Genomic DNA, 26002 nt, shown 5'->3' on the forward strand with positions numbered 1-26002 from the left:
AGGTCCCCAAGGAAGCTTTGGTTGAGAATGGGGAGATAGAGCATCTCTAGATGAGGTTGTGGTTGAGACACCAAGAGAGGTGAGAGTAGAGAAAGAGATTGTGAAACCCAAGTTCCGTTATCCCCAAAAATTCATGAGACACACATTGGATGAGCAATTTGGGAGATTTATTGACATGCTCAAACAACTTCACCTTTCTCTACCTTTCACCGATATGATCAAACCAAATGCCTAACTATGCCAAATTCCTCAAAGACATTTTGAGTGGGAAGAGGACTTGTGATGTTGTTGAGACTATTATTTTTACTGAAAATTGTAGTGCGATCATCATGAACAAAATGCCACCCAAGTTGAAAGACCCCGGAAACTTCTCCGTCCCTTGTGTTATTAACAAGATGCAAATTAATAATGCCCTATGTGACTTAGGAGCTAGTGTAAGCCTAATTCCATATTTGTTTTATCAAAGACTTGATCTAAGGGAACTATTACCTTCTAACATAACCTTGCAACTAGCCGATAGGTCAAACAAGTTTCCAAAAGGTAAAGTCGAAGATGTTCCATTGAGGGTTGGGAAGTTTGCGTTCCCGGTGGATTTTGTTGTTCTAGAAATGGATGAAGATGCTACCATTCCTATCATTCTAGGTAGACCCTTTCTTGCTACCTTGGGTGCTATGATAGATGTCAAGTGTGCAAAGATTTCCCTTAAGGTAGGCGATGAGGTCATAGAATTCGATTTAAATGAAAGCATGAAATATTCAAGTTCTTCTCTTGAAAATTACATGATAATTGACTCTCTTGATCATGTTGTGTCTTCCATGCATGAGAAATTGATCACCTCTAACGATGCTCTTGAGAATGTTTTGTTGAACAAAGATAAGCTAGGTGCACCATGCAAGAAGATGGCATTGTATGATGAATTTCTTAATGGAAACACGGAGGAAGTGGGTAAACAATTGTGCTTGAAGATCTCAAGTCATGAAGCTTTGCAAGCGGCCGCAACAAAAGAAGGTAAAGGTGTGCCTATGGTAGAGCTCAAACCTCTACCATCACACCTTATGTATGAATTCTTAGGCCGAAATTCCACTAACCCCGTAATTGTTAGTGCATCCTTGAGCGAGAGCCAAGCTCAAGCGTTATGTTGTGTCTTGAGAAAGAAACAAGGTGCTTTGGGCTATACTATTGATGATCTTAAGGGTATAAGCCCTGCTTTGTGTACACACCACATAACGCTTGAGGAAGGCACCCTTCCTTCTATTGAACGATAAAGAAAGCTACACCCTCAAATGGGAGAGGTGGTGAAAAAAGAGATCACCAAGATCTTGGATGCGAGAATCATATTCCCCATCTTAAGCTCTAGGTGGGTCTCTCCCGTTCATGTCGTTCCTAAGAAGGGGGGTATGACCGTAGTCAAGAATGAGAGAGGTGAGCTCATTCCAACTAGGACGATCACCGGTTGGAGGATGTGTATAGACTATCGACGTCTTAATACATCCACCAAAAAGGATCACTTTCCCCTTCCATCCACTGATAAAATGTTAGAGAGACTAACAAGGCACAAGTTCTATTGCTTCCTTGATGGCTATTCGGGATTTTTCCAAATCCCAATCCACCCCGAAGATCAAGAGAAGACAACATTTAAATGCCCTTACGGGACCTTTGCTTCTAGGAGAATGCCCTTTGTCTTTGTAATGCCCCCGCAACTTTCCAAAGGTGCATGATGAGCATTTTTGGAGACATGTTGGAGGAAGAGATGGAGGTATTTATGGGTGACTTCTCCGTAGGTGGGGTCTCATTTGAAAAGTGCCTTGTGAATCTTGAGAAATGTTTGGCACTGTGTGTGAAGGTTGATCTTGTCTTGAATTGGGAGAAGTGCCACTTCATGGTGGAGGAAGGAATAGTGCTTGGACACAAGATCTCTCATATAGGAATAGAGGTGGATAAGGCCAAAATCGAGGTTATTGAGAATCTTCCACCTGCGGTGAATGTCAAGGGAGTGAGATCATTTTTGGGGCATGCGGGCTTCTATAGAAGATTCATCAAGGATTTCTCACTCATTGCCAAGCCCCTTAATGATATTCTTCAAAAAGATGTTGAGTTTGTTTTTGATGGTAAATGATTGGAGGCATTTAATATATTGAAGAAGGCCCTAATCTCTACCCCTATTGTTTAAGCCCCAAGATGGGATTTACCTTTTTAATTGATGTGTGATGCTAGTGATTGGGAAATTGGAGGTGTTTTGGGACAACGTGTGGACAAGAATCTTTATGTGATTTACTATATGTCCAAGACACTAAATGGGGCCCAAAAGAATTACACAACAACGAAAAAGAATTCTTTGCCATTGTTTACTCTTTTGAGAAATTCCGGTGTTATTTGTTGGGTTCCAAGACTATTGTCTTCACGGATCATGCGGCTCTCAAGTATCTCTTTGCCAAGAAAGAGTCCAAGCTAAGGTTGATTCGTTGGGTGCTTGAATTACAAAATTTTGAAATAGAGATTAGGGATAAGAAGGGTGCAGAAAATGTTATGGCGGACCATCTTTCTCGCCTTGAGGGTGATCAAATTCATGATGATGGTTTACCAATTGAAGATAGAATGCTTGATGATGTCTTGTATGCCATTAAGGTTACGGACCTCCCATGGTATGCCGACTTGGTGAACTTTCTAGCATGTGGGGAGTTTCCACCTTCTTTCTCCAAGAACCAACGGAAGAAACTCAAGAGGGAGGCAAGACATTACTTGTGGGATGATCCCATCTTGTATAAACGAGGGGTTGATGGCTTTCTTAGGCGTTGTGTTCCGAATGAAGAGGTGCCAAGTGTTCTAAAGACGTGCCATTTGGATCCTAGTGGTGGCCATATGGGTGTTTCCAAAACCGCCACTAAGGTTCTTCAATGTGGTTTGGGTGGCCACATCTCTTCAAGGATTCATGGGGCTTTGTAAAGTCATGCGACCGATGTCAAAGAGTTGGGAATATATCCAAGAGGAATGAGATGCCTCAACAACCTATTCTTGAGTTAGAGGTGTTCGATGTATGGGGGATTGACTTCATGGACTATTCCCAACTCCATATGGAAATTAAATCATACTTGTGGCTGTGTACTATGTTTCTAAATGGGTTGAGGCCATTGCTTCCCTAACAAATGACCACAAAGTTGTGTTGAAGTTGTTCAAAAAAATCATCTTCCCAAAGTTTTGGTGTGCTAAGGCTGTGATAAGCGATAACGGGTCTCATTTTGTTCACAATGCCTTCCAAAAGATGTTGAGGAAACATGGAGTTCATCAACGGTTTGACCTTCCATATCATCCTCAGAGTGGCCAATTCAAGGTCTCCAATCGTCAAATAAAGCTTATTCTTGAGAAGACGGTTGCAAGGAATAGAAAGGATTGGTCGGACAAGTTAGATGATGCTTTTTGGGCCTATAGAACGGCTTTCAAATACCTATTGGCACCACTCCATATCACCTTGTCTATGGAAAATCATGCCATTTCCGGTGGAGCTTGAACACCGTGCTTTGTGGGCAATCAAGAAGATAAACATTGATTTAAAAAAGTGCGGGGGAGAAAAGGTGGTTGGATCTTCATGAGCTAGAGGGCTTCGACTTGATGCTTATGATTGTGCTAGTACCTACAAAGCTCGTTCCAAGGAAGCTCATGATAAGCTTATTGAGAAAAAAGAATTTTGTGTTGGTTATAAAGTCCTCCTCTACAATTCAAGAATGAAGTTATTTCCCGGAAAGCTCATGTCAAGATGGAGTGGCCCTTTCTTGGTGAAAGATGTTATTGCTAATGGTGCCGTGGAGATTTCTTCTTTGGATTCCTTATCTTCTTTCAAGGTTAATGGTCATCGGCTCAAGAGATATTTTGATGGAGTGTTTGTTGGTATTATTCATAAAATGATTCTTTTCAAGCCACCTTGAGTGGGGTGGTAAACATCGAGCTGACGACGTTAAATAAAACCGCTTACGGGAGGCAACCCGGATTCTCACCTCTACTCTCTTTTCTTTCCTTTCTTTTATTTTTCTTTGTTGATTTTTGCTCTTACCTTTCCTTGTGTTTTTGGTTTGTTTTGTAGGTTGCCTTCATTCATCATCTATGGACTTAATGTGTTTGATGAGGATGGCAAAAGGAGATTTTGGAGTGCAGGGGAGAGGGCACCTGCGGGCTTGGAGAGGCCTCGGGTGCCCTTACTTTAAAAAGAGGAAATCGAATCAGTAGCTCTTAGCAGGCTCTCCGCGGGCGGGCTAATCACCCGGGCGCGGCAAAGTCGGGAGAGGGCGTGGCCTATTTTCACAAAAATGAATTAGGAACTCTCCGTGGTTGCCCCGCCGGCACGACAATCCCGGAGAGCGCGCGACCCCTTTTCTGGTAAAAAAATCAAATTTTTCCAGAATAGGCCCACGGTTGCCCCGCGGTCTCTCCGCGGGCGCGATGATGTCGAGAGAGGGCGCGGGCACCTGGGTTGTTTAGTAACCCGATTTTCCCTCCTCTCTCTCTCTCCTCTCTTATTTTCCATTTCACCCTTAATTTCCCCCTTTCTCTCTCTTCCTCCTCTCAAACCCTAACCCCCAAATCATCTTTCTCACACAAATTTACACAAATTCACCCTAGTTTTCACTCAAATTTCCATCCCAATTTCCATCACACTCCATTTTCATCAAGCATAATCTCTTTTCTCGTGGCTTTTTTCAGGAATTTCGAGTCATAGACGGTTTTTGAGCTTACTTTGAGTCTTCAATCTTGGTATACTTTTAACCTTTGATTTATTTTTTGTCAATTTCAATTGATTATTATACATTGGTTTTGGTTGGCCTTGATTAAGCATGACTATGATGTTTTTAGTAGTTTGTTTGGTGATTTTGGAATTATTTTGAGTAATTTGTGCCTATTTTTATGTTGGATTGTTAATGTTGTTGGTTGTTGTTGGATTTTTGGTGTTTTTTGCTTGTAACAAGTACTTTGTAGTTTGTGGTGGTTTTGGGTGGTTTATGAAGGTGTTATAAGTATTGGTGGTAGTGCTGGTGTTGATTTTGGGTGATTGTGTGAATTCTTGTGTTGGTTGAACTTGAGATTATGGATTTGTTAAGGAAAGTTAAGAGTTGCAAGAAAAGTTCAAACCAATCTCCCGACCAATCCTCCCAAGGCCAATCCACTCGTAGCCAACCTTCAAACACCGAACCTCCTCAAAACCAAACTACTCAAGATGATAACCCACCTCCTACTTTACCTCCTCTCAAATTTCACAACCGGTCTAAACATGTCCCTGAAATTTAGACCTACCCGCAACTATCTTCCCGATGTTATGGTCAAATGCCGACCTTGACATTTTACTCGGAACCTTGGTTTTGATGAGTATGTAAAGACATCCCCGCAAACCTATTTGGAACCGTGCATTGAGTTTTTCTCCACCTTTGAGTATATAGGTCAGGGGATACCGATTATATCATCTCTTTTCAACTATTCAACTCAAAACATACCATGAACCTTGCCGAATTCAACAAAGCCTTTGGTTTCAACCCCAATACGACATCTATGAGCCCTTGGTTGCCCTTCTCAAGTCCGATTAAAATGAGGTAGCATGGTGGAGTGTCATATCTAAGAATATGGTGTTTAACTCTCAGGATTCACTTGCTAGTGAGATCATTCACGCAGCTCTTAGAATTCTTCATCGGGTTCTTGGCTATGCCGTGTTTAATAAGAAAGATCTTGGGAAGCTTTCGAGGGAGGATATCTTAGTTCTTTGGATGGCTACAGGGCCGGATTTGGGGCCAAGGTTGAATTTTGGGTATATTTTCATGAATTGTTGTCAAGTAATCATCAATGGGAAGAAGAGGGGTGAGATTCATTGTGGTGGTATGATTACTAGATTGGTGCATTATTTCAAGCAAGAACGTTTCTTGAGGTCTTGCACTCCGATTGGAGGGAGTGAAGACATGTACTTATATTTGAAGCAACTTAACACTTTGCGCTTCATTACTAAGACTAAGAGAGACATTGTTTATTCTTGGCTAGTGCGTAATGTGCACCATTGTTTGCTCCCAAACCCGGCTGCCACCTTAATTACTCGAGAGGATAGGATTGTTTGGAGGATTCCTATGGATAATGGGATAGTGGAGGATTATATGGAGGAAGATGACGATGATGAGGACGATGATGATGATGATGGAGAAGGTGGAGAAGGAGAAGGTGGAGATGAGAGAAAGAAGAAGAAGAGCAAGAAGAACAACAACAACTGCAGCAAAGAAGAAGAAGAAGACAACAACATCAACAACAAGCCTACCAAGGAGATGCCTATCTCCGTGAGATGGAGGCTCTGCGTGAGCATATGGAGCGCATGCAATTGAGCATGCAAGGTATGTATTCCAACCATCAAACTTTGTCTTTTCAAACTAGCGCCTTATATGACGCAAGTGTGCGTAGGGGGGAGGTCACCCCTCCGGTGAACTACCCATATGTGCCGCCCCAACAAGGGCCGGCGCCATCTTGGGGTGGGGACAACCTCCCCACGTACCCCTATTGGCCTGGGGTTACACACCCCGATAAGCCAAGACGTGACTTCCCAGATGAGTCCGGTCATTATGACTACTGGGTTTCGGGGGGGAGTGATTATCGAGGTGACCCCGACTACTACTATGTTCACCCCACTCACCCTGAGCTCTATATGCAACCCGAGCCATTTGACCAATTGTCCACATCCCAACTTGAGCTTTTTAAGGGTCGTTATGGGTTCCCTCCCGGTTTTACCGGAGGTTGGGATGTGGGTGATGGTGTTGCCGGCCCTAGTGGCCAATAGTTTTCCCCTTGGTTGTTTGATTCCCTTTTTGTTTCCTCCCTTTTAGCTTTGCATGTTTTTGAGCATCGCGGTCGATGCCCTTATTTTGTGAGGGGGGGGGAATCAAAAAGGATGTTTAAGGGTAGGATCTTGGGGAGGAACCTTGGACTCATGGGGATGTGTTTGAAAAGGCTTTGATGGATTTCTCTTGCTTCGCTCTTGGTAGTCTCGGTTGGTATGTTGTTTGTCTTGTTGTCTTGGTATTGATGATGATGTTTTTTGTGGATTCGTTTGATGATGATGATGGTTTCTCTAGGTCTTTGTACATAGTATTCAATTAAGCTTTCTTTTGTTTGCTTTAATTTGGAAGTTACTAACAATTTCATTTTGTGTATAGACATTTTCTTTTTCTCACCTTGCTCGTTGCTTATGCTTTGGTCTTAGAAGCTTCTTAAAGGAGATCGTTCTTGCTCTTTGATTATTGTAGCATAGCTTGGACGCTTGGTGAGACCTTTCTTGTTTTATCTCTTTACTTTTATTCCTTTACTTTTCTTGGTTTCTTAGATTAGGATTAGTTTTAGGGGAGTTGAATGGTTCGAGAATGTATGATTATAACACCTAGTGTGTTTGGGGTCTTTGGCGATGTGGCCATTTGACCGCTTGTATGTCGATTGGGAAATACGTGTTATGATTGCATCTTTTTTCCTTTTCTTTGTTCTCCTACTTTTCCTTTATCTTTGTTTTCCATCTTTTATTTTCTTTTCTTTTTGTTCTTTGTTTTGTACATAGCTTTTTGAGACTTTATTTTTCACTCTTTCTATTTTGACTTGGACTTGTAAATAATGGACTCTTGCTTTTGACTAATAATCTTACTAGGTGGTCATGGTATGCACGGTTTGAGATTACGTTTGGTTGATTCTAGGATAAAGCATGCTAAGGTAGTTGTCTAGAAACTAAGGGGATCATGAAAATGGATTCTACTTGTTTGTGGCATGTTGGTAGTTGCTCCCTATCTTTGATTTGACAACCTTAGTGAGTTTTTGCTACATTCATGTGAGATTCATACTTTTTCAAGCTTTCAACATTTTCTTGCATGAGTGGCATGGATCCTTGACTTTCGCAAACCTAATCTTGAATCTTAACGTATGATTCCTAAGACCGAGACCGAACCACCTAGGGAGGACAAGGCATCTTTTCGGGGAGGTATTTTTTCCTTTTTCTAGGATAGTGAATTTCTTTTTACTTTTGGGTGTAGGGATACATTTGCCTACTTTCTAGCCCTTTGAGCCTTTTTCCCTTCTCTTTCAAGCCACATCTTTAGTTCTTGAGCCTTTTGTTTCATTTTCGTTTTCATCTTTGGTTTTTGCAAAGCAAATGGTCATATTTTGGAGATTGTGGTAATAAGTTTGGTTATTGGTTTAAAACGAAAGCAAGATCATGTTTTGTGTATATTTTGTGAATAATGGCAAGTGAACAAATGAAAAAATCCGTCCAAGGTAAAAAAAAGGCAAGGACAATTGTAGGGAATATTTCAAACGTTAACCCCTAGCTTGAATCCCACTGTGATCATACACTAAAGTACGGTGGCGTCTAAAGGGAAAGAAGATAGAGCAAAAGAGTCGCCAACAAGTTTTTTTTTAGGAACTTGTAAAATGTTCACGAGGTGAAGGTTACACCCCTTAACGATCCAAGAGATCGTCAACTCCATAAGGTCTTGAACCAAATAGGGTTCGGGGATGAAGGTACAAATCCAGCCTAAAAGAGATTGAACCTGCCCTAATAATAGGCCTATACTTTATTCAGCTCGTATTCATGTGCGCTTTCTGACTAACATGCAATCAATAAGATTAACCCTAAACCTGTTTAATCTATGTTGGTTGAATATTAATGCACAAATAAATCAATTATTGGCGATCACTTGAATTATAATCAAATTAACCCTAAACAAGATTATTAATTATCTTAATAAGCGTGATTACAAGTACAAATTCCCTTTAAACATACATAAAAAGGCGTGATCAAGTAATAAAAATAAATATAATCAAGCAACATAATAAATAATCATCATAAAATTATAAAAATAATAATAATTAAATGATCACCATAAATCTATAACAAATTATAATCATACTTAAAATAATCATATCAACGTTAAAACATATTAATAGCCCGTGGAGGACGATGTCGAGCTGTCCACTTCGCTTGGTCGACTCCCCGAGTGGGATGAGCGGACCTTGTACTTTTCTCCTGTCCACCATATTTCTGAGAGGTGAGACGGGGCATCACCGTCGGGAGGACGCGCTGTCATGTTCCGGCTGTGACGGCTTGGGCGATCTGTACAAGATGTACATTGCCAGTGACGATCAGACGAGACTTCTATGGGGAGTCTTGCGGTCTTACTACGCTGTACGAGACCTCCGAGGCAATGGTTGCCTCCAGCGGGGGTCACCATGTAGTTCGTGCTCCAGTGGAGTTCTTTTGGGACACGACCAACACTTTCCACTTTCCCTAGGGTGAGATGATGGTCACTCCTACCGACTTCAGTCTCATCACAGGACAGGAGTTCAGTTCCGTGCCACTGTCGTTCGACAGCGGGATCGACGTCTTTTCCCCAGAGGTCGAGGAGCTATTGGGTCCGATTGCTATTCGGGCTCGAGCTGAGGTAGAGTCGTCTCAGTTCAGCGCTAGGGGGATTCACCGCTCGACCACCCGAGAGCAGCGGGTGCGCATATTTGCACTTATTTTGCTGTCAGGGACGTTTCTCCCCTGACAAGGGTTAGTAGGGCGCTGCTTTACTACCTTCCTGTCGTCCTCGATCTACACTGGATCGAGACTTATGACTGGGCCAACTTGGCCTATGCTGATTTCATTCGAGCGCTGAGGGACTCGTGTCGACATCGTTCCTTTGGGGCGAATGTCGCTTTGTCCAACTTTTGGAGGGTCGTAGAGGTAAACCTTATTCCCTATAAAGTTTAGCTCTACATTTTAGTTAGCATATACTAATAACTTTAGCTTTTAAGATCTGGTTCTACGAGTACTTCCCTTCAGCTGCACCGGCGAGACCGTCACCGCGCAGGTTTCCAGTTAGTGCTTCCTGGGGCAGCCGCCGTGTGGGGATGTCCACTGCATATGTGCGAGGTTGTATCATCTCGGTATGATTCTAGTCTTATTTGAAATTTTGAGATGCTTTAGATAGATTCTTTCCTGATTGACGTTCTTTGTAGGAGCCTGAGGAGCTAAACTGGCCGTGGGACGGCCTGGCAGTCCCTGGGTTAGCCGCGCAAGTATTCTGCTGAGCGTTCGCTAATTTATTAGGGACCTATGGAGCGGTCGCGTACCTTGGAGAGAGGGTTGCTATTCAGCATTCCTCCGATACTTTTGTCGTTCCTACTCCTCCACCACGCCACATGTTTAACGCCGCGAGGTTGTCGAGCATGTCAGAGGGAGCTGGTACCCCTTGGCGATCTTACACGATCCCTAGGTGATGCTATGTGGAGGAGCTACTGCCGTTACTAGCTCCAGTTCCTGTACCGGCTAAGGATTATGGCGGTATGTTTTTTCAGCTTTTACCTTTCGTTAAGTAGCCCTCAAGTAATGCTTCACTGATTTGTCTTGCCTTGTCATGATGACGCTGCTGAGTTCGTGCCACCCCGTATGTCTATCCGTTACCAGGGGACATATGTCCGATTGAGGAGATGATTCCTCCGGCTCCCGAGGACGAGTGCTTTCGTTAGAGCGGCCGATTCCTCGCGCACCAGACTCGGGTAAGCTTATTTATTTGCAACTTTTGTCCATATATATTATGCATGTTTACTGAATTATTTCTTTGACAGTTCTCACGCGAGGTGGTTTCGGCGATGGCACGATGCATAGATGCCTTTTGGAGCCAGCTTGTCCGGATGAGGAACGTGGCTACCTACCGTCAGGACGACTCCATTCAGGAGGTAGTCTTTCCTTCATATGTTTTGCATTACCGCTTCGATTTTGCCTGTTTCTGATTTTAATTTCTTTTGCAGGGTCAGCCCATTCCTTCTCGTACCCGCACGAGACATGAGGTGCGGAAGGATCCGGCGAGGTCTAGCTCGAGACGTCGCTGTACTACTTCGGGAGGTAGGGGCGGTCGCTCTGAGGCTGCTCGTACTGAGGCGGTAGAGGGCTCAAGTTCTTCCTCTGAGGGTGCACATGCTGCACCGGTAGGCCAGGGAGAGGCTACCTCGGCTCTTATAGGTGGTGGGATGTACGAGGTTGGCTCGTCATCGCAGCAGCCTCCGCAGCCTCAGCCTCAGGTTGATCTCGGGTGGACTGGTCCTACGTTGAGCTTTCCTCCTCCTGCGGAGACTGGAGCTGATGCTGGAGCTGGAGCCGGAGCTGATGGAGAGGTTACTCCTCGTACGGCGGAGTTTTATGCGATGATGGGTTTACGTCCCCCGGCGCCGTAGTTTATAACCTGTGCTTTTTATTATTTATTTGACTTTGTATAGAACTTTGCCTTTTAGTTAGACTCATTTTTTAGACATATTTGTATATACATTACTATTATGAGTTCATTTATTTATCATGTTTTTTCATTTATTATTATTATTATTATTATTATTATTATTATTATTATTATTATTATTATTATTATTATTATTATTATTATTATGTGCATGTTTATGTGTGTAAGAAAATGTGACAAATAATTTTGCGCAAAAAATTCTGTCATTTTTTTTTATTGATGGAGGGTATCCGACTTTCTCCCCCAAAAAGAAAAAAAAAATGAAAAAAGGAAAAGTCAAATAAAAAAAAAGGATTTATCAAAACTTGGAAGGTAGTCTAAATAAAATCCAAAATAATAATATAATTAATATAATAGCTACATTAATTAAAAGAAGGAATAAATGGAGATGTAGAAAAAGATAAGGAAGCCGTAAAGTCATTAGCAGACTCGAATTAAGTTAGAAACGCGGTTTTTAGAAAGCGCGTATGATGAGGCAAATTGCGCCAGCTGGCGCCACGCGTTTTGGTGTAGCGCAAGGCGCTACACTTAGCATTTGGCGCCAGGCTTTGGCGTCAGGCGCCAATAGTAGCGTCTGACGCTAAATAGCGCTGGCTCCAAATCCTTCCCAGATTAAAACTGCTCCGATTTCGTGCATAAATAGCCCCCTGCTCAGCCGATTCTTTTCATAATTTCAGCAAATAAAATAATTCTTAGCTTTAGAAAAATAATATCATGTCTCTAGTCACCAAAACTTTTACCCAATACACCTATGAATGGTGTCGGTCTCTTAATGCCAAAGAAGAAAATAATTAGATGTGTTTCACTTGGGGGGTATTTATGGTATCAAAGGGGTAGATCTTGACTTAGATTTTATTCATACTGCTATAGAATATTGGGATGTAGATACTCATTGCTTTAGAATAGGGTATGATGAAATTAGCCCTTTGCCGGAAGTATTTGGTGCTATTTTAGGTTTCCCTGCAATAGATCTTGTAGTAGTCCCTAGAATAGATGCATATTATTATAAGGATTTTGAACGCTTCTTCAATTTAAAAGAAAGGGATCTATCAAAAATAGTGGATGATAACATAGTTAATTTGAAAGAATTTGCTCGCTATTATTTTGATAAACCTTACTTCGAATCTTTTCATATTTATCGAACAAGGGATTTCTCATTTTGTATGCTTAATCAATTTTTTCTTACTAGTGGTAAAAATAATGAGGGTCAATCAATTATAACCACCGTGTTAGAACAAATTGAATCAGGGAGAAGTCCAATGCCTTTAATAGTTGGAGAGACTATGATTAGTCTTGATGAATTAAAGAGGAATCCAAAAGCGCCTTTTTGGGCTCTCTAATTTTATTACAGGTAGAAAAATAATATTTTTAATTACAGAAATCAAAAATATATTTTTGTATAGTAATAATAATTTATTTGCATTGCAATTTTTTTTTACAGATGTGGCTAATGGAAAGGCTGGAATTAATTAGCCCTCCAGACAATATTGAGAAGTACTCTCCAAATTGCTTCGTGAGGAGGAAGAAACGCTTCTTTAAGATGGGGCGCCATGAATGGAAGAGGGTCTTCGAATCCTGCAACTTTGCCATCAAGTGGGTCATCCCTTGGTGGAAAAAAGAAAGAATGGTTGGTGTCAACAAGCAACCATTCTTCCGTCTTCCAAGCTTGTCCCGTACAACTTATTATTATTATTATCCCTGCAGGGTAAAAAGGCAATACGACCTACTTCAGACTATTCCTTCCGGAGATCTTCGTCCTCCCTACGAGTTCATGTCTCCCAGGAAGTAGACAAATTTGATACTTATTGGAGTGTCAGACCTTTATGGGAAGTAATTACCCAAAAGGTTCCTCCTTCCTTGCCCAATGATGTGAAGAAGTGGCTGCTGAAGAAACCTTAAAAGGATTTGAAGAAAAATCAGGGTAAAACTGATGTGAAGAGTTGTCTAGGTGACAAGGTGGTTCCTATTAGGGAACTCTTAGGTGAAAGAATTGAATTCAAAATACCTACAATGCCTAGGAAGAAGAGTACAACAAAAGATAAGGGAAAAAGGAAAGTTGACACCACAGAGAAGAAAGCTTGGGTAGAAAAGAAGCATGGAGTCCTAGCTGAAGGGGAAACTATCTACTCCAAGATTGAATGTAGGTCCTCTAAAGGATTCCTACTAGCTAGAGGATAAGAAGGAAGAAGCAGACAAAAATTGGAAAAGGGCTAAGAAAGAGAAAGAAGATTAAGAGCATTGCTTAATTTCCAATTATTAGACTTAGTTTATTTTTTTTGTTATTTAAAGTTAATTTATTTAAGCTTTATTTAAATTCCATCAATAATGTAATTTATTTTATTAATGAAATTTCAACTTTTTAATTATGTACTTTAAATTTATTTTATTAAAGCAATGAAAACCGAAAAAAATTAATTTTCCAGAAATTTTTCGAGTACGGAAGTAAAAAATTTTCCGAAAAACACCGAAATGTTCCCAGAATTTAACTGTGAATTGGTGCCACAACTTCGAGACTGGCGCCGGCCGCGGCAGTTTGGCGTCAGGCGACGGAAGTCGTCGTCTGGCGCTAACGGTCATCGGCTGGCGCTAGAGTGTTTTCTGTGACGCCGATGTTCCGTCGATCTTCTGTCGAATTTTTAATTATTTCTAGGATGCGAGTTAAAGTGGCCGCACCCGTAAAGGGTTGCCTACGTATCCTTTCTTAAGGAATCAGGCCGAACGTAGCTCTGTTGAATATCCTACTCAAGTAATTATGGGTTGTATTTCTTAAGTTGGTCAAGATTTGTCATGTTCGAGAACTCATTGCCATCCATATCAGTTAATTTTGCTGCGCCTCCTGATAGGATTGTTTTGACAATGTAGGGTCCAGACCAATTAGATCTAAATTTACCCCTTGGATCTAAAACATTTTTCCTTAATGCTTTTTAACACCAAGTCTCCTACTTTGATGTTTCTTCTCTTAACCTTCTTATTAAAATTCCTAGCCATGCGAGTTTGATAACACTAAGTGTGATGTAGAGCTTCTAGTCGTTTTTCATCAAGTAGAATTAGCTCTTCATATCTTGCCCTTGTCCATTCAACTTCATCGAGTTTACTCTCTAACGCGACGCGTAGAGATGGAATCTCTAGTTCGACAGGTTGTACGACATCCATTCCATATACCAAGGAAAATGGCGTATTTCCTGTTGATGTGCGAATTGACGTGCGATAACCCCACAATGCGAAGTGAAGTTTGTAAGGCCAATCCTTATAATTTTCAGTCATTTTCTCGATGATAGTCTTTAGATTCTTATTAGCTGCCTCGATTGCTCCATTTGCTTGAGGCCTATAAGGGGAAGAATGGTGATGTTGAATGCCATATTTTTGTAACAATTCTTCACATTCGGCTTGAAAGTGAGTTCCATTGTCACTTATCATTTCATGTGGGACTTCATATCGACAAATAATATTTCTCTCAATAAAGAGTGCTACATGTTTTGCAATGAGTTTAGCGTATGATAGCGCTTTGACCCACTTTGTGAAGTAATCAATTGCTACTAAGATATATTCATGGCCTCCTGTTCCTGGGGGAGTGATTTTGCCGATGATGTCAATTCCCCACGTAGAGAATGGCCATGGCGACGTGTAGGTGTAGAGCAAGGATGGAGGAACATGTTGTAAATTGGTATAGATTTGGCACTTAGGGCATCTTTTTACGTATTGATGGAAATCCCTATTCATTGTAGTCCAATAATAATCCTTCTCGCATTATCTTTTGGACTAACATTTTGCCATTTATATGAGTGCCAAAAATTCCTTCGTGGACTATTCCCATTGCTCTTTGTGCGTCCTTTTTTCCTACACATAAGAGAGCTCGACCCTTAGGTACCCTTTTATGTTGCTCGTTGTCTATGAGTACATATTGGGAAGCCAAGAGTCTTAAGGCTCGTTTTGCTCTTTTGTCAGCATGGGGAGGATATTCTCCTTTGGTGACATAATTGAGTATATCCATGTACCACGGTTCTTCTTCTTCTTCTTCTTCTTCTTCTTCTTTCTTCTTCTTCTTCTTCTTCTTCTTCTTCTTCTTCTTCTTCTTCTTCTTCTTCTTCTTCTTCTTCTTCTTTCTTCTTCTTTCTTCTTCTTCTTCTTCTTCTTCTTCTTCTTCTTCTTCTTCTTCTTCTTCTTCTTCTTCTTCTTCTTCTTCTTCTTCTTCTTCTTCTTCTTCTTCTTCTTCTTCTTTCTTCTTCTTCTTCTTCTTCTTCTTCTTCTTCTTCTTCTTCTTCTTCTTCTTCTTCTTCTTCTTCTTCTTCTTCTTTCTTCTTCTTCTTCTTCTTCTTCTTCTTTCTTCTTCTTCTTCTTCTTCTTCTTCTTCTTCTTCTTTCTTCTTCTTCTTCTTCTTCTTCTTCTTCTTCTTCTTCTTCTTCTTCTTCTTCTTCTTCTTCTTCTTCTTCTTCTTCTTCTTTCTTCTTCTTCTTCTTCTTCTTCTTCTTCTTCTTCTTCTTCTTCTTCTTCTTCTTCTTGGACTACTTCATCATCTTCTATAGCCTGAATGTATGCTGGTTTGTGGCTTTTCTCTATATTTAGAGGCATTTGCTCGATTTCCGTGGGAATCCTAACCATTGAGGCTAGCCTTGCCAAGACTTCAGCAAATTGATTTTCTTCTCTAGGTAGACATTTGTATTCTACCTTCTCTAACTGATCAGTAAGAGTTTCCAGATAAGTTTGGTAAGGGGCTAGACTTTCACTCCTTACTTTCCACCTTTTGGATATTTGATTAATGATTAATGAAGAGTCTCCGAATATCCTTAACTTTTTTACTCCCAATGCCAAAGCTGTTTCAAGGCCTACCACGCATGCTTCGTATTCAGCAGCGTTGTTGGTAACGTCCAAATCAAGATTTATGGAGATTAGAACATGCTCTTATTTAGGTGATACTTGTAATACTCCAACGCCACATCCCTTTTTGTTTGAGGCTCCGTCAAAGTATAAGGTCCAAGTATTATCTTCAGTAACCATTAAGTCTTCATCTGGAAATTCATTGTCTTGTATCGGTGTTGAGTCTTTTATTGGAAAGTCTGCTAGAAAGTCTGACACCACAGATCCTTTGGTAGCTTTTTGCGGCATAAACCTTACATCAAACTGGGCTAAATTGACTATCCATCTCGATATGCGTCCATTGAGTGTAGATTTTTCGAATAGATACTTGAGTGGATCTAATCGAGAGACTACGAAGACGGTATGCACTAGCATGTAATGTCTTAGCTTGGTTGTGATCCACACCAAGGCGAGGCACAATTTCTAAAGTGGTGTATAGCGTGCTTCATATTCGAGCACTTTCTTGCTTAGATAGTAGATTGCGTTTTCTTTGCCTTCTTAAAGATTGGTTCACATATCGTCGTCAATTTTGATATGAACCAACTTATGCATTGCAACCAGCCAATAAATCCTCGAATCTGTTTCTCGGTTTTGGGCGGTGGCATTAACATGATTACTTTAATCTTGGTTGGGTCTATCTCTATTCCTCTAGAGCTTATGACATAACCCAAAAGCTTGCCTAAGGTGACTCTAAAAGTACACTTAGTGGGTTCAACCTCATATTGTATTTTCTTAGCCTTTCGAAAAATTTCCTTAAGGCTACTTGATGGCCTGGACGGTCTTTTGATTTCACAATCATGTCGTCGACATATACTTTGACTTTTTTATACATCATGTCATGGAGTAAGGCAGTTGTTACACGTTGGTAAGTAGCACTCGCATTTTTCAACCCGAATGGCATTACCGTGTAGCAGTAAGTGCCCCATGGTGTTATAAAGGTTGTTTTCTCCATGTCTTCTTCTTCCATGAGAATCTGATTATAACCTGCGTATCCGTCCATGAACGAGAGAAGCACGTGATTTGCCGTGTTATCTACCAGAATATCGATGTGTGGTAAAGGGAAGTCGTCCTTTGGACTTGCCTTATTTAGATCTCGATAGTCGACACACATTCTCACCCTTCCATCTTTTTTTGGAACTAGGACGACGTTGGCGACCCATTCAGGGTATTTGGATACCTTGATGAAACCTGCAGTTTTTTTTTGGACCTCTTCTTTTATTTTAAGAGCTACGTCGGGTTTCATTCGACGTAACTTTTGTTTTACAGGTTTCATTCCTGGAATTAGTGGTATAGTGTGTTGAGCTATTTCTCTATTAATGCCTGGCATATCTTCGTATGACCAAGCAAATACATCGATAAATTCTTTAAGTAGGTTAATTAAGTCGGTTTTTTCTGGTTCGTTAAGTGTTAGTCTGATTTGAACTTCTCTTTTATTGGTTGAATCGTTTGAGATATCAACCGTCTCAGTTTCTTCAATTACCGGCGTTTTCTTTTCGAGTGTTTCCATTGCTTTAATAAGTTCTTTGTCTTTTTCATTATTAGTTAAGCAATGCTCGTCATCTTGGGTTAGAGAAGAACACAAGACATAAGGAGAAGAAGAAATATTATTGTACTCTGAGATCATTACATCAAAGAGTGATATGTCCTCAGGGACTTGATCACTAACTATCCTAGGAGAAGAGATAAAGAGGGGAGGTGCTACTACTAAAGACCTAGATGACTTTATAGGGAGAGACTCCGACTCTGACTCAGACTCAGACGACTTTTCAAACATTGGTCCTTGCCCTGTCGTGATGGATATTTTTCTTCCACTCCGAGTAGTCACCTTGATAGTCTTGCGCCATCCTTGTAGTGATCCTTCGGCTGGAGTGATTAGCTTCGAGGGATCGAAGCTTTCGCTTTGTAGGAATGTTTGAATGAGCGAGGAGTTATCCTCTTTGTAAGTTGGCTCATTCTTTTCTCGCCCAAAAAGTACTCCCATGATGTTAAAGTCAAAGCATGGGGGTGCTTTCTCCTTATGGATAGGGGTTGGGATTTCATCCGTGAAATAACAATCCAAGAAAATCTCAACTCCCGGTTTCCTTATGCCGTTTACAACAAATGGCTTGGGAAATTCATGGCTTGGATAGTCCTCTCCTTATTTTATAAATTGACCACTAAGTGTAAGAGGGTACTTGTAGACACCCATTTGTGTCTCCCCAACAAACCCAGTGATGAGTACCTTTCACGTCGAATCATAATCGAATGAAGTGAAAGTGTGGAAAGTCTAGTGTTGCGGAAAGTATTAATTTCTTTTCTCTTCTCTCTGTTTTTGAAAACTTATTTTAAGAAAATAGTCAATCCAGTTTGGTTGGTCCATGATATGGGTCCAATAGTAGTGTAGTTGGATGGGGCTTACAAAGACCTTTCCAACGATATATTATAAGCCCAATTCCGATGAATATTGAGGAAGTTATGGCCAATTTACCAAACTGGGCCCGGTTTGAGCTTTATATGGGGCCCAATGATCTAGGGGAGGGCCTAATATGATTTATCATTCCTAATGCAATTAGGAATGGTTTTAGTCTTCTAGAATCTTCTAGAAGGTTCTTTTCATTCCTAATTCAATTAGCATTGATAAATTGACTTTGTTGACTTTTCAAAGTTTTAATCAAAATCAAATAGCATTTTCGAAGAAATTATATTATTTTATCCTCCAGTACGGTTAACTTATCGGATTTTCAATGACGCGTTGGTATCAGGCTTGGCGCCTAACCCCAGGCCTTGGCGCCTGGAACCAAGCTTGGCGCCTGGCGCTAGCCATTGGCGCCAGCTAGCCAGGGTTGGCGCCAACTCTGTTTCCTGAGCGTCAGACTCTGTTTTGTTAGTTTATCTTTTTTGGCTGATTTTCTCTATAAATATCGTATTAAAAACCCCGTTTCATTCATCAATTCTCACCATTCATCAACAATCAAGTTTCTTTCGCAAATCATTAATTCTTTAGCATTCTCTCTCTCATTCATTCATTCTTTCTAACTTTGTGTTTTATACAAAATTCCGCATTCGCAAGATCTAGAAACACCTAGCCATATTCGAAGTTGCCTTCGCCCTAGGCGTGAAAGGTTTTAATTTCTGAGGGTTTGGTCCCAAATCTCTCTTTCAATATTTTAATTTAACTGTTTTGTTTTATTATTTTCCTTGAATTTACTAACGTGTGTATTTTGTTATTAGAAAGAGGTACGAAGCATCAAAGTAAGTACTTTATTGATTAATTGATATTATGATGTAGAATTCATGTTTACATTGTTATTATGATATTCCTAGTATCATGTCTAGGGTATTTTTAATATGTTTATTATGATTCCTATGATGCCATTTATGTTCTTCCTAATATTTATGATTGTTAGTATCATGTTAGGGTTAAAGATTTGATTTTTATTGCTTAGTGACACGCTAGGGTTTGTTATTAATCTTGTTAGTATCATACCTAGGATCTTGCTATTTTTATTATGCTTTAATATTAACATGAACATGATTATGATTATAATTGTTATAATTTATGATGATTATTATTTTATTGATTATTTATTATGTTGCTTGATATTTATTATTTATTGCTTAATCACCTTTTATGCATGTTAAAGGGAATTTGGTACTTGTAATCACGCTTAATAAGATAATTAATAATCTTGTTAGGGTTAATGTGATTAGAATTCAAGTGATCGCCAATAATAGTTTATTTGTGCATTAAATTCAACCTACATAGATTAAACAGGTTTAGGGTTAATCCTAATGATTTCATGTTAATTAAAAAGCGCACATGAATACTAGCAGAATTAAGTAGAGGCCTATTATTAGGGCAGGTTCAATCTCTTTTAGGTTGGATATGTACCTTCATCCCCGAACCCTTATTTGGTTCTAGACCTTATGGAGTTGACGATATCTTGGATCTTTAAGGGGTGTAACCTTCATCTTATGAACGGTTTACAAGTTCCTAAAACTTGTTGGCGACTCTTTTGCTCTATCTTTTTCCCTTTTGGACGCCACCGTACTTTAGTGTATGATCACAGTGGGGTTCAAGCTAGTGGGATTTAAAGGTTTGAATTATTCCCTACAGTTTTCTGGCGACTCCACTGGGGAGGATTTCTATTTTAATTCCTGAATTTGTTTCGGCAATGATTTAGAATGAGTGGATGAGACTCGAAAAGTTCTAAGTATTTCATGTGCGTAATTTTGATTAACATTATTGTCATATGCATAAAAAATATCTTATTAGAAAGACCATCCATAATGATTTAAAAACATAGGATTTTACACGTAGGAAATTTGAGGAATGTCTTTCACAACTAGGACTGAAATAACACCGCGTGAAACTGGAAGATTTTATCGAGCACAGAAAGCTGCTGAGGCATGTGGGAAGTAGCGTCAGGGTCCAGAGCTTGGCGTTAGTGTTTTAGTTGTAGCGTCAGATGCCTGTATTGGCGCCAGGCGCTACAGTTAAAATCTGGCGCCAGTCTCTCTTTGTTGGCGCCAATTTCCCCCAATACCGAGCCAGAAATATGCGTTCTAATTTCGACCGGTTTTTCGTATTGTTTGCTCGATCCTACTTCCTGATTGAATTTTTTCTCACTTTTCTGAAACCCATATGTGTTCTACATATGGACATAACCCTCTGGGAATTCATGCTCCATCTACCTGATTGAACGCTCCGTGCAACAAAGGGTACATCCGATATGTTGAATTCACCAAACCATGGAAGCGAGTTTTTTCCTAAAACTCGTGGTGTCCCATCAACTCGCGCCAACCCTTCATGGTAAGGCTTCCGCGCGGTGCATCTGGACAATTAACCATGGACCCTCTTTAACTAAACCATATCTCGAACTTTAGAGAAATAGAGCCATGGTTAGGTTGCGAACGCATTGCATCATATTGTGCCTACTTGACTAATTGTGCATTATTTGTTGTGCATATATATTCTATGTTTTTCTTAACCGTTTGTTGACTTGTGTTGAGATTAAATAAATTAATGACTTAAAGAACTTTTCCTAATTAATTAATTAATTAGAGTCAATAAAGTCTAATATTTTAATCGGAATTGATCTAGTTCGACTTTAGGCATACCCCAGTTGACTAATAACACCGAGAACAGTCCCAGACCGAAGCTCCACTATTGGCGCTAAGGTCTGAGCTGTAGCGCCACACTATGGTGTGTAGCGTCTGACGACAGCTATGTTGTGTGGCACCAAGCTCCACAGTGTGACGCCAGTTATGTCGCTTGGCCGATAGTTCGGATTATTTGTCGAGTCATCACCTAGAGTCTGATTAACCAGTTTTCTGTTTACTTCGGTTAATTTTGCTGTCAATAATGTTTAATTCGGTAAATTTTGCTGTCAATGATCGAGTTTCGGCACTAAGTCCCATGGTCTTACACAAGAGTCCAAGCATGTCACTTACACTCAACGCACACACCAATACACATACTTTGACCATGATTAAGAGAGTCTTGTGTGCGCATTTTTCCGTCATTTTTTTAGGGGGGTAAGTCGGATATTAATCCTCCAATAGAAAAATAATAATACTTGGTTCCCCTAAAATATGTACATTATTTTTGCGAAAAATATGCACCCTTTTTTTCTTTTTTCTCTTTTTCCCTTAAAATAAACTATAAAGTCAAGTTGATTCGAGTCAAGTAATTAAAACGCAAAATGGTTTAATTTACAGCGCGTGGTAAAGAAAGGAAGGAAGATTAATCAAAGATAACCTCTTCGTACAAGTCCAACTTTTCGACAAACCTATAGCTCGCAAGAGGAAAGCAAGGGTTATAATGGCAACTCAAGAAGAAGTCAATGATCTTAAGAACCAAATGGCTACTGTGACTGAGACACTGAAGCTTCTCGCACTTAAGATCGATGATCCCATGAAGCAACAACAAATGAACCTCATGCAAGAGAGCCTAAGCAAGTTGTCCAGCGACTACAAGTTTCAAGAGCTTACATCACAAGGGGTCTCGGTGGAAAAATATCTTCTTCCGCAGAAGTTCAACGCCAACGACATCCCAAAAATCAGAGCAAGTGAAAACCCATACTTTCATTTAAGAGCATTTGAAACAATAATGAGTATCAAGGGTATCGATAAGAAGGTCTTCCCTTCTCTGCTCTCGCTATCTCTCGAGACCGTTTGCCAACAATGGTTCTTTTCTCTCGAGAAAGAAAAGACCTCTACCTGGGAGTCTATAGCAAACGCTTTCGTTGATAGGTACAAGTGCAACAATCAAGTCGAGACTGATCATAGAGAACTTGAAATCTTTAAACATAAAGAGAATGAAGGCTTCACCTCTTTCTTTAACAAGTGGAGAGAAACCTCAACTAAAATGATTGAGGTGCCAAGTGAAAAAGAGTCTATGAGACTATTTATCAAGAATCTCCAAGAAAAATATTCCAAACATCTTAAATATCAAAATAATCTCCATACCTTTAAGGTTGTTTATGACATTGGGATCAATATTGAAGATGAATTGGCTAAGTCAAAAGCTGCCAACAATAACTGCAACAGTGGCTGGAAAGGAAAGAAGAACGACAATCCTTCTTCTTCCAAAACCGCCCACTCAAATAATGTTAGCACCTTTAATTTAGGAGAAGTTCTTGCCATGAACAACCAAGGACAGAAAAAACCATATAGGAGGAACTTCACTCCTATTGGCATGAGTTATGACACCGAATTTGATCGATTAAATGCAAACGGTCTTATAACTCCCATTGGACCATTTGGGGACCCACCAGTCGAGAAGAGGTCGGTTAACTGGAACCCCAATGCACACTGCAAGTATCACCAAGGTAGGGGCCATTCTACTAAAAGCTATTGGAAGCTTAAGGAAGCTATCCAAGACCTAATCGACAATAACAAACTACTGTTGCCCCCTGCCAGTAAGAAGCCAAGCATCGACAATGCACCTCTATCTCATACTCTGGCTATCTCCGATGAGGAAAACGAGGTTGACCCCTCCTCTCTCATTAAACCCGTCAAAGAAATAGAAGAAGAGATCTTTTTCGATGTCAAAGATAGCCTTCCAAAACCGGAAAATAAGGAAGACATACAATTGCCCACACTGTCTATGAAGGAGGCACCGCAACTACTACGTGAAGCTCTCAAAGTTATGAACGAACTCCATAGGAAATATGATGAGCTTCCACTTCCGAAAGAAGAACCTAAAAGAGAATTCACACCAGTGAGAACGACTTATGAGGCAAAGCATTTTCCCTTACAAGTCACTGAAAAACCCAAGAAGAGCAGTAGAATCTACACTCCAATTGGGATCCCATATGTGCAAATGTTCGAAATGCTCTCCAAGAGTGGCGAGGTCAAACCTCTCGAACCGAGACCATTCGAGTCATTAAAAAGGACAAATAGATATTACTGCCAATATCATCAATCAGGGGGTCACACCATAGAAAACTGTTTCAAATTCAAGGATTTGGTACAGAAAATGATTGATGAAAAGAAACTAGTCCAAGTTCAACAAGAAGAGGACACAACCATTAATGGAGTTTGGGACAGTGATGAAGAAGATGTCTATCTAAAGGACATAGTAGGACCTTCACCTTCTATATCATACACCACAGATGACATTTGGGCTGAAGAAGAGTCATCAATAGACGTCTTCACAAGATCTGGGAGAATGCAACCTCCCGTTTCAACACAACCTATGCCCACCACATGTCAAGTTCCCATACCTATCATCGACGACAATGACATTATTAAACAGTTTAAGAAGACAAAAGTTGAGATGAATGTGTGGAAACTTCTGGCAACATCTCGAGAGCATAGGTTGGCTGTAATGAATGCCTTGGACAAAATCGGGATAGATTCTGACACTACTCCTGAGGGACTGGCTAACTTCCTCACAAGTGACCTTCCTAGTCCGATTAATTTGATCACCTTTTTTGACAAAGGTTTACCCCTAGAAGGTGACAAACATTACAAGGCATTAAACCTCACGGTAGTCTGCAAAAGGATGAATGTTCCCATGACTCTAGTAGACAATGGATCGGCTATCAATGTCTGTCCACTTAGAACTGCGAGGATGCTCGGCATAAGGGACAAAGATTTAACTCCGTCCACACAAGGAATAAGAGCCTACAATAATACTCGATGTCAAGCTCTTGGCAAAATAACCCTAAATGTGACGGTAGGAGAAATAGAACGTGCTACTACTTTTCAAGTAGTGGACATCAAAGCCTCATTCAACTTGTTGTTGGGATGCCCTTGGCTTCATGATCTAAAGGCCGTCCCTTCATCTCTCCACAAACAGGTGAAAGCTATAGTTGGAGGAATTCCAATCACTATCGATGCTTCGCCCATGAGAATCAAATCCATAGAGAATCCAATTATTAATGTGGAGCACGACGAAGATGATGAAGACCTATGGGGCTTTAACGAATAAGTCTCCTTAATCCAGGAGGAAGAAAGGACATCTCTTTGCCATGACCCCCATTCCAACATGATTGTCAACACCATGCCGAAGAAACAAGGACACTTCCCTGGGATGACCCTAGGGAAGAAGAAAGGGATAGCAAAATCGCTGAAGCCACCTGGCCTCCCCAAGTTAGATACTTTCGGACATGGTTTCGAACCTACTCGGAAAGATCTCAAGCGAGCCTAGGACAAGTTGAAAGCACGTAGGGATGCTCGCATTCAAAAGAAAGCAATTCCAATGGATCAGTACCCTCTTACGCTTAATGGCCAGTTCATAAAAGAAGGAGAGGACTATCCATGCCATGAATTTCCCGAGCCATTTGTTGTAAAAGGCATAAGACAACCAGGATTCGAGATTTTCTTGGATTGCTACTTCACTGATGAAATCCCAACTCCCGTCCATAAGGAGAAAGCACCCCCATGCTTTGACTTTAACGTCATGGGATTACTGTTTGGGCGAGAAAAGAATGAGCCAACTTATGAAGAGGATAACTCCTCGCTCATTCAAACAGTCCTACAAAGTGAAAGCTTCGACCCCTCGAAGCTAATTACTCCAGCTGAATGATCACTACAAGGGTGGCGCAAGACTATCAAAGTGACTACTCCAAGCGGAAAGAAGATATCAATCACGACGGGGCAAGGACCAATGTTCGAAGAGTCGTCTGAGTCAGAGTCCGAGTCAGAGTCTTTCCCTTTAGAGTCTTCTAAGTCTTTAGTAGTAGCACATCCCCCTCCTATTTCTTCTCCTAGGATAGTAAGTGATCCAGTCCCTGAGGACATATCACTCTTTGATGTAATGATCTCAGAGTATAATAATATTTCTCATTCTCCTTACTTCTTGTGTTCCTCCCTAACCCAAGATGATGAGCATTGCTTAGCTAACGATGAAAAAGACAAAGAAATTATTAAAGCAATGGAAACGCTCGAAAAGAAAACACCAGTAATTGAAGAAACTGAAACAGTTGACATCTCGAATGATTCAACTCATAACAGAGAAGTTAAAATCGGACTAACATTGAATAAACAAGAAAGAACCGATTTAATTAACTTACTTAAAGAATTTATCGATGTATTTGCTTGGTCATATGAAGATATGCCAGGAATTAATAGAGAGATAGCTCAACACACTATACCACTAATTCCAGGAATGAAACCTGTAAAACAAAAGTTGCGTCGAATGAAACCCGACGTAGCACTTAAAATAAAAGAAGAAGTTCAAAAACAAATAACTGCAGGTTTCATCAAGGTATCCAAATACCCCGGATGGGTCGCCAACGTCGTGCCAGTTCCAAAGAAAGACGGAAGGGTAAGGATGTGTGTCGACTATCGAGATCTAAATAAGGCAAGTCCAAAGTACGACTTTCCTTTGCCACACATCGATATTCTGGTAGACAACACGACAAATCACGCGCTTCTCTCATTCATGG

At 40.5% G+C, this 26002-nt stretch overlaps 1 protein-coding gene across 1 annotated transcript; it reads left to right on the forward strand.

Annotated features, from left to right (window-relative positions):
• Nucleotides 1-227: 227 nt before the first annotated feature.
• Nucleotides 228-1265, forward strand: LOC110713107. Its single transcript, XM_021891563.1, has one exon. The coding sequence runs from the start codon at nucleotides 228-230 to the stop codon at nucleotides 1263-1265; it is 1038 nt and encodes a 345-aa protein (XP_021747255.1).
• Nucleotides 1266-26002: the final 24737 nt, after the last annotated feature.

This window comes from Chenopodium quinoa, unplaced genomic scaffold (assembly GCF_001683475.1).
Source record: "Chenopodium quinoa cultivar QQ74 unplaced genomic scaffold, ASM168347v1, whole genome shotgun sequence".
Lineage (NCBI taxonomy): Eukaryota > Viridiplantae > Streptophyta > Magnoliopsida > Caryophyllales > Amaranthaceae > Chenopodium > Chenopodium quinoa.